The 9,686-nt window shown below is 44.4% G+C and overlaps 1 protein-coding gene across 1 annotated transcript; it reads left to right on the forward strand.

Moving 5' to 3' along the window:
- The first annotated feature begins 7,570 nt into the window (after positions 1-7,570).
- LOC124667680 (probable NADPH:quinone oxidoreductase 1) lies at positions 7,571-8,507 on the forward strand. The gene is made up of 3 exons (XM_047204939.1): positions 7,571-7,682; positions 7,778-7,975; positions 8,074-8,507. The coding sequence occupies exons 1-3, from the start codon at positions 7,571-7,573 to the stop codon at positions 8,376-8,378; spliced, it is 615 nt and encodes a 204-aa protein (XP_047060895.1). The 3' UTR covers positions 8,379-8,507.
- The last annotated feature ends 1,179 nt before the right edge of the window (positions 8,508-9,686 follow it).

Raw genomic sequence — 9,686 nt, forward strand, 5'->3', positions numbered from 1 at the left:
TTGGTGGTGACCTCAATCCCATTAGAGAAAAATGTGAAAAGAACACTCGTAATATCAACCAACACTGGGCCAATTTGTTTAATTATTGGATTAACAAATTCAATCTTATGGAGCTTAAAAACTCAAGTAGACAATTCTCATGGGCTAATAATCAAGATAATTTGGTCATGGCCTTACTAGATAGATTTTTTGTGTCCACTGTTTGGGATGCTTTATTTCCTGCTAGTAGTTTATCTTCAAAAGCTAGAGCTAGGAGTGATCATACCCCTCTTATTGTGGACACTGGTGCTTTGAAAATTCCGCATGATAAACAATTCAGATTTGAAAAATGGTGGCTTAAGATTGAGGGTTTTGAACAAGTGGTTGCCAAGTTCTGGCAATCTCCTTGTCATATTCAAAATTCTCTTGATAGGTGGCAATTTAAAATGAGGAATACTAGGGAAGGTTTGATAGGTTGGTCAGCCAACGTTGAATCTGCACAAAGGAAGCTCAAACAAGGGTTGGTTGCTGAATATGACTTGCTTGATATTCTTTCTGAATCTCTATGTTCCGAAACTTTCCTTGTGACCGGATCTTTTTATGCTCTCTTGGAACCGACAACTTACTTCATGCTATTATTAACACTTATGACTGAGCCGCACTTGCTTTTCAAAAGAAATTGAAACTCTCATGCCTGAGACTAGCCAATAGAAGAAAGAGCCACAAGCAAGCCATAGCTGCATCCTCTGCTTCTAAAACCAGAATGAAAGATATTTCTGTTGAGCTTACTAAAATTTCGAGTAATGAGAAATAAAAGATAGACAAAGGTCTAGAGAAAGATATATTTTAGAAGGGGATCGTAACACTGCTTACTTCCATTCTGTAGCAAATCAGAGGAGGAGGAAGAAGCAAATCTGTCAATTGCAAGGTGAAACAGGGATGGTTGAAGACAACAAAGGTATGTTAGATATTGCTGTTAAATAATATAAGGACCTTTTTTCCAAAGAACCTTTCCTTGGCATTGATTTGATGGATGAATTTTGGGACCCTGGGGATATGGTGTCCCAAGAACATAATGATATGCTTAATGCTGCTTTTTTCTGAAAAAGAGGTAAAGGATGCAATCTTTGGCTCTTATGCTGAGGGTGCTCCTGGACCTGATGGTTTTTCTTTTCTTTTTTATCAACACTTTTGGGAGCTCATTAGAGTTGATTTCATGGCTATGGTGAGGGATTGGAATGAGGGGAATCTAGAACTTTTTAGATTGAATTTCTCTTTACTGACTTTGATTCCAAAAGAGGCCGATGCTGCAACTATACAGAAATTCAGACCTATTGCCTTAACCGACTGTAGTTTTAAGATTTTCTCAAAGTGTGCCACTAATAGGCTGGGTGTGATTAGTGAAGAACTTATTTCTCGTAATCAAACAACATTTATTAAGGGGATATATATCTTTGAGAGTGTTGTCTCTGCACATGAAGTTATTCATGATGCAGTGCACAAGGGTTAATCTGGTTTTATTTTTGAACTTTATTATGAAAAGGCCTATGATAGGGTGGACAGAGACTTTCTTTTGAGAGTCATGAGGATGAGGGGTTTTATCCCCAGGTGGATGTCTATAATTGCTGGACTCTTGCACAATGGGTCTGTTGGTGTTAGGATTAATGACTACATTAGTCAGTTCTTCCTCACCAGTAGAGGTGTAAGGCAGGGGGATCCCGTATCCCCCATCCTTTTTTATTTCATGGCTGATGTGTTCACTAAGGTCTTGTCCAAAGCTGCCGTTAATGGACAGATAGCTAGACTCATGCAAGAGTTGGGGGGATCATTAGTATGCGGTATGCTGATGATACTCTGCTCTTCCTAGAAAATAGTTTACATTCTGCCATAAATTTAAAATGGATTTTGGCTTGTTTTGAGCATATGTCTGGTATGAGGATTAATTTTCATAAATGTGATCTAGTCCCTATTAATGTGGATGAGAATGATGCAGTTTGCCTTTTTGTTTATATATATATATATATATAAAGCTACACCGTAAAGGATTTCCCTACGGTACAGGTGTCAAAACTAAGAATGATGCACAACATATTGCTCAATCTTTGAGTTGTAAGTTAGGGGATTTCCCTATGCAATATCTAGGAGTCCCCCTACATCACAGTAAGCTTAGGAAAGAGTACATACAACATGTTGTTGACAAGATCCGCAAAAGAGCTGCTGGTTGGAGAGGTAAGCTTCTTAACCATGCTCCTAAGTTAGAGCTGGTTAGAAGTGTCCTAGCCAGTATTCCTATCTATTTACTTAGTGTGATCAAATTCCCCAAGTGGGCTATTACCCTTATTAATTCTCAGATGGCTCACTGTCTCTGGGACAATTACGAGGGACATCATAAGTATCACCTAGCTAATTGGGGGTTGGTCACTAGGAAAAGAGAATATGGAGGCTTAGGCATTCTTGATTTATCAGAGATGAACATGTGTCTATTAGCCTCCTGGATTAAAAGATATCACCTAAATGAGAACAAGCTGTGGAACCAGATAGTGGACAACAAATATAATGTGGATAACCCTAACTTCTTCTCTTGCTCATCTAGTGGTGCCTTTCCCTTTTGGAAAGGGGTTATGTGGGCTGCCAAAGCTGCTAAGATGGGTTATCAGTGGAAAGTAGGGGATGGTAGGAGTATTAAGTTTTGGGAAGATCATTGGTTTGGGTCCTGTAGCCTGGCTATTCAATATTGGGAAGTCTATTTCCTAGTAAATGAACATAATAAGACCATTGCTGATCTTTGGGATGGGTCTTATCTGAAAGTAACATTTAGGAGATGTTTTGACCATAGATTGATGATGCAGTGGTTAGAAATTCAGCAAATCGCTCAAACTATTTCATTGAATAATATGAAGGATGGTTTGATTTGGATGTGGGAAGCAAAGGGGATTTATAGTGTGAAATCCATGTATGATGTGGTTAACTTTGGAGGGATTAAGCATGTTGATATTCATTGTGTTTGGAAAATTAAGGTACACCCAAAAATTCATTTCTTTCTTTGGTTGCTATTCCACAATAAGTTACTCACTATAGATAACTTGGTCAAGAGACAAAGTGTTGATGATATAACTTGTGTTTTTTTTGCAATGAATTGGAATCCTGTCAACATCTTTTCTTTGACTGTGTGGTTGCTTCCAATATTTGGAAAGAAACTGTTTTAGCTTTGGGTCTTAATCTTAATATTTCAAGCATGACTGACATTACATCTCTTTGGAATGAAAAGAAAAAGAATAATAAGTACAATATGATCTTTGCTGTTGTATTGAGAACTATCTGGATTACCAGAAATTATCATGTCTTCAATCGTTCTCAATGGATTGGCATGCAGGGGCTGTGGAGTCGCATGGTTTGCAGCTGTGCTCAGTGGGAAATCCTGCTGAAGGAGGGAGGAAGAGAAGAGCTGAAACTGTTGCTGAGCAAGATGGAGACTTTGACTCGGCTGCCACCGCTGCTGTCGTGGCCGGAGCCTGGCTGACGCCTCACAAGAAGGCAAGATCGATTTCTGGAAGTATGTGACATGAACAACATGAGGGGTTTTGGACCGATGTTGATTACGGCCGAAGACCTAGCGAGGACCCTGGAGGCAAACAATCTGATTCTGGTGGGCGACGGTGCAGGCTTCAAAGTCCTGGATCGTCCCTGAAAAAAGCTGCTTCCTGGGGTGCTGTTGCTGTTGGTTTTTGGAGCTGTTTCGTTTAGCCTTTGCTGTGTGTCAGTTAAAACTTCTAGTGTTGTGATCTGTGGCCTAAAAAACATTTGGTTTTGTTTTGCGTTGTATGATATGCAGCTGTTCTGTAGTGAAAAAACAAAACTGAATGATGTAGTTGGTCGGAAGGTTTCAATATAATTAGAGCCGGGGTTTGGAGTCCTATTTCTCTAAAAAAACAAAAACCTGCAAATATACACTGCAATCGAGCCTTACTGGAGGGGAGAGAGAGAGATGTTGCCGCCGACCGTCGTCGGCTCCCTTGATTGGAGGGCCATAGCAAGCAGCCACACCCCCACCTACCACCAGACCCTGCTCGAGAGCTCTGGCGGTGAATTCCTCAATGATGGAATGTTGCTTATAGCAACAACCGGCTATACTATTGGAGTTGCTCTAAGAGCAAGTACAATAAGTTACAGTCAGCTGGCTATAAGAGATAAAATATTATAATTTTGCTTAGTTGGAGGGGAAAGATTAGGAGAGAGAAGAGAAGTGTGCTCTTATCTAATAGCCAGTTCTAGCACGTGCTTCACGTGAGACTAAAAGGTGGGCCATATATTGTAAAGTATTACACTTTTATAGCTTACTATTGTAGTATATGTTAGCTATAAATTAACTATAGATGAAGTGGTAAATTGTTATAGTAGTACAGTTTAAGGCGATGTAGAGCAATAATGGACAGTTGCAAGACCTCTGGGGAAAGAAAGAGACAGAAAGCAGGAGAGTAGCTTCAACCTTGACTCAATAAAAATAGTGGTTTGGAGGCCGCCTGCGTGGAATGGATTTTTAAACCGAAGTTGGTGCAGACCGCATGCAATGTCTAGCAGCCATCCATGACTTTCCAATCATCGCGGCTGCTGACCATTCAACAACTATAGCGGGGAAAATACATGGATGCACATGGGTGCCAAAGCACCCACATGCATACAAAAATAAATTCAGAAAAATTTTAAAAAGTTCAAAATGGAAACGGCCCGTGCCTATGTACTATTCTCGCTACATTCCTTATAAATTTTTGTTTTTTTTCCTTGAAGTCCATGGAAATCGTTTCTTGCCCAAACAATTTTATAAGAGTATAATACTTGATCATCGTTGGTTTCCAGGAGGAATCGATTTTTTTTAATATTTCAAATTGCTACAATTTTTTGGGGTTTATGGGGTGTTTTTGCACCCATGTGAGAAAAATTCCCGTCCCTATAATTGACACCAAACAATTTGGTACTCAAACACTCGCCATAATCAAAATGTTTTTTTTGTTATGTCACATATGCTCCGATAATAGACACAATATTGAAAAAATGACCCATGGGATCCACATGTCATTGGGTCACTGCTTTTTTTTTCCTATTCACTAGCCACATTCAATGATAAGCTCCCGAAATCGTCTCCCCTCCCCATCCGTCTCGATCCCATCCTCTCACCCGCCACCCATCCCTCCCCTCCTTCCTCCCCTCATGCATATGTCCCACGGACTTCACCATGGATGCCACGACTATTCATGGTTTGGGAGACTTCACAATGGCTAGTCGTTTCTAAAACTACATTGAGCGTGCACTCGTCCAAAGACAATACCGCAACGCAACCCTCGCGTTCAAGATCATGGAATTGGGCCTGCATTAGGGTCAACCTGGGAGTGGGTTGGCCTTTTGAGAGCAACCACACATTTTGTTAATAGAAAATCAAGTTACATGACCAAACAAACATGAACACTAGCCGATAGACCATGAGAAAGCAATTGTCTAGAAAGTTTTGCAGATATAATCCTAACGGGTAGAAAAACCTAGAACTATCCCTAGGGTTTATTCCACTTGCTGAAGCGAGCAGTGTGGCGGTGCGACCTGAAGTCAACTGAATTGGGGTTTTGTGTGCGCATTCAAAAACCGTTCCCCGTACTTTTTTTTTTGAGTATGCTAATTTTTCTTAGTAAGGCGTCCTTAGATTTTGCTGGTCAACGTTTTACAACTTTGACCATGATTTATACTTGTAATATGTTAACAAAATTTGTAAAAAAAGTGAAAGAGAATTACATGACAATGCAACAATATCATTTATATATTCTCAATCCATATATTTTAGTATATAAGCAGTTAAAAGTTGTGCATAAAAAACAGCCGGAAAAAAATTCATGCCTTATATTTTGATCCAGGAGGGAGTTCCTGATTTTTGCCACACAACGCTAAAGAACCACTGATAACCTGAGATGAATTAGAGCATCTCCAGCCGCATCCCCCAAAGTATTCCCAAACGCCGCCGGATCGAACGTTTGGGGGGCGCGTCCAAACGTTGCCTTCAAACTTTTTTTATAGGATTTTCGAAAACACAACTATTTATTAAATATAGCATACAAATAAATATGTTTGTCGAGATTGTTTTCAAATTAAAATACAACAAACAATAAAACAACTAAACAAATGTAATAAATATGGCTAGATCAAGGTGCCGCGTCATTTGTTGATAATCTTTTGATCCTCCACATATGCTCAACGAGATTATTTTGAAGTTACTCGTAAACATTGTTGTCTCGGATCTCTGTCTGCATGGCGAGGAAATCAGCAAAATCTGCAGGCAACTCATGATCAACCTCCGCAAGAGGGTCCTGACACTCATAGGAACCAACATGTCTCCTGACATGATTCTTGCGGTCATCCTCGATGATCATGTTGTGCATGAACCCGACAACGCCTACAGTGTCGAGCTTGAGCTTGAAGTAGGGGTCAAACTCTCGAACGCCGTGGAGGATATTCATGAACAAACTCTTGCTCATCCTATACCGGTGCCGAAAATTATCGGCATGTGTTGCCTCATCTGCGAAGTAGTCGTTGTGCAACATGGTATGCCCCTCCATCCTCTGCTGGGGCTTCGACGTCTTTCTCCGGGGCTTCGACTTCTTTCTCCCCAGCTTTGATCCTCCGCGGCGCGGCCTCTTCTGCTTCTCTGCCTCGGGGTCAATCATGTCCTGGAGGGACGCGATGATCAGCAAATGCTCCCGGATGTCGTTGTCGAAAGCTTGCTCGTCCTCCAGCAGTCGGACAAGCATCTCATCGTCGTTATCCATGTCTGAAGCAAAATTAATGGTTAAAATTACGCCGTGGCAGACGAGGCTACGAACATTGGCCTATCGCGCCTACCTGACAAGTTGCCGAACACCTTATGTGTGCGGAGGTGGGGCGGATTTGACGCCGCGTTCTGGGACGCGCTAGCGAAGCGTCGGAGGCGAACATGCCAGCGAGAGAGCCAGCCGCGACGACGGTGCCGACTCAGAAGAGATCAGCCTTCGCGGCTGGCAAATCTAGCGGCGGTGGAAGGGTGGGAGGCGGAGGGAGGGAGCGACGAGAAATAAAAGGCGCGAACCAACGGTTATGAAAATAGTCGTCGACAGGTGGAAGCCCGCCTTGCTTTTCGCTGTGTCCGGCGTGCCGGAGCGTCCCCTGTGTAGCGGGGACGGCTCGGGACGCCGGACACCGTAATGGGCCAGGCCGGACAAAAGAAGGCTTTAAGGCACGCGGCTATTTTTTTTTAATCCGACATACCACAAATCTCTTTGAGAAACGTTTTAGGGGAAGCGACTAAAGATGCTCTTAGGTAGCTAATTATCAGAAATAAGCCATGGATGAGAATCTCGCCGGCAGTCCGAGCACGGACCATACGAAGGCCCACGTGGAGAGTAGGTATGTCTCTTGTAGCTGCTCGTCACAATAATAAAGATTATGAAATCAGAAGCCGAGTCGCTCTCTCCCTTTCAGCGCGGCACGATCAGCTGACGACCTGGTGGATGAAATCCGGCCTTCTTTATAACCACCAAAGGCCTCCACGAGAGAAGGAAGAAAATCAATCATCATCATGGAAGCCGTGCCATCGTCGACGGCGCCGGCGAAGCCCACCGTCCTCCGCGTGGCCGCCTTCTGCGGCTCCCTCCGCAAGGACTCGTGGCACCGCGGCCTCATCCGCGCCGGTACGTACTGACTGTAACCTTCAGTTTGTGGTTACACCGGGAACTGACTGACGCCGTGCGCACCGCGTGCTGTTTGTTTCCTCTGTCAACTGAAGCCGAGGAGCTGTGCCAAGAGTCCATCCCGGGCCTGCACATCGACCACGTCGACATCTCCGGCCTGCCAATGGCCAACCCGGACCTGGAGACCGACGACGGCGACGGCTTCCCGCCGGACGTCGAGGCGTTCCGCGACAGGGTCCGCGCCGCTGACTGCTTCATCTTCGCCTCGCCGGAGTACAACTACTCCATCACCGGTACTGCATTTTATGTCCAACTTTCAGGATTTTAGCTCCAGTTCTGCAGTCCAATCCTCTCAGTCCTTCATACGACTCACATGTTTCCATTGCCGCAGCCACGCTGAAGAATGCGCTGGACTGGGGGTCGAGAGGCAAGAAGAGCTGCTGGGCGGACAAGGCGGCGGCGATCGTGTGCGCGGGAGGCAGCTTCGGCGGGGGCAGGGCGGCGTTCCACCTCCGCCAGATCGGGGTGTTCCTGGACCTGCACTTCATCAACAAGCCGGAGCTCCACGTCAAGGCCTACGACGACCCGCCCAAGTTCGACGCCGACGGCAACCTCATCCACGCCGAGACCAGGGAGCGGCTCAGGCAGGTGCTTCTGTCGCTCCAGGCCTTCGCGCTCAGGCTCCAACCAAAGTAGCCCTCAAGAACTTGGGCACTCACCGCCGGACGTGCGTGCTGATCAGTCTGCAGTTCTTTGCACAGTATTCGTGCACCACTGGTTGTGTTCCGAATTCCGATAGAAAAACAAAAGTTATTCTCCAGAGAGTTTCTCTATGCTTTCATAAATCGAATATATCCATGGCTATCCGACATTTCAACTAAGTGCTACCTACCTGCTATGGATACGAATATGATGCGCTAATGGCATCATTCCATCATTTTCGTTATCTATTTTTTCCAACTTCCTTTGGTGCCTTGTGTCTCTCATTATTAAACGAGAGACACGTGATGTTTTGGGTGGAACTGGCACAACGGTGGAGCGTGGCCTATCTCATTATAAAAGGTACCAATGGGTATGGACAGGTCACATATTACATATACATGAAATATATAGTTTAACACCCTCCCTCAATCTTAACTGTGGCCTGAAGTATTCAGGAAGTTAAGATTGCGTCTACATCCCGTGAACAACGGAAGCGACAATGGTTTGGTGAACATATCAGCAAGTTGATCCTTAAAGGAGATGAGCTTCTGTGTAACTCGTTTTCTCACAAAATGATAATCAACGTCAATGTGTTTCGTTCGGGCATGGAATACCGGGCTTGAGGACAGGTGTCACACCAAAGGACAGGTGGCTGGTCTTGGGGAATCTTCAACTCACGAAGCAAAGATTGAACCCAAATATGCTCGGCGGTGGCATTGGCAACGGCCTTGTATTCAGCTTCAGTACTACTGCGAGAAACTGTAGCTTGCTTACGTGCACTCCATACGATAAAATTAGGACCGAAGAAGACTGCATAGCCCCCATTGATCGTCGATCATCTGGGTTACCAGCCCAATCCGCATCACTGAAGGCCGAGAGCATGCTAGAGGGTGCCGGCCGAAGGTGAAGACGATATGTGAGAGTGGAACGAACATAGCACAGAATGCGCTTAACAACAGACTAATGAGTATCCCGAGGTACATGAAGATACTGGCAGACATGGATAACTGCATAGGAAACATCAGTTCGAGTGATGGTGAGATACTGGAGACCCTCAACAACACTCCGATACTCAGTAGCATCAGCAGACAGTAGAGTACCATCAGTAGCAGACAAAGTCTCAGTGGAAGACATAGGCGTAGTGGCAGCCTTGCACTCAAGCATATCGGAACACCGCAACAGATCCTGAGAGTACTTCCACTGAGAGAGAGCAAGACCATCACCAGGATACGTGACCTCCAGCACAAGGAAATAGTGTAGCGTGCCTAGATCCTTGATAGCAAAATCACAACCCAGAGCCAC

This window comes from Lolium rigidum, chromosome 6 (genome assembly GCF_022539505.1).
Source record: "Lolium rigidum isolate FL_2022 chromosome 6, APGP_CSIRO_Lrig_0.1, whole genome shotgun sequence".
In the NCBI taxonomy this organism is placed as follows: domain Eukaryota; kingdom Viridiplantae; phylum Streptophyta; class Magnoliopsida; order Poales; family Poaceae; genus Lolium; species Lolium rigidum.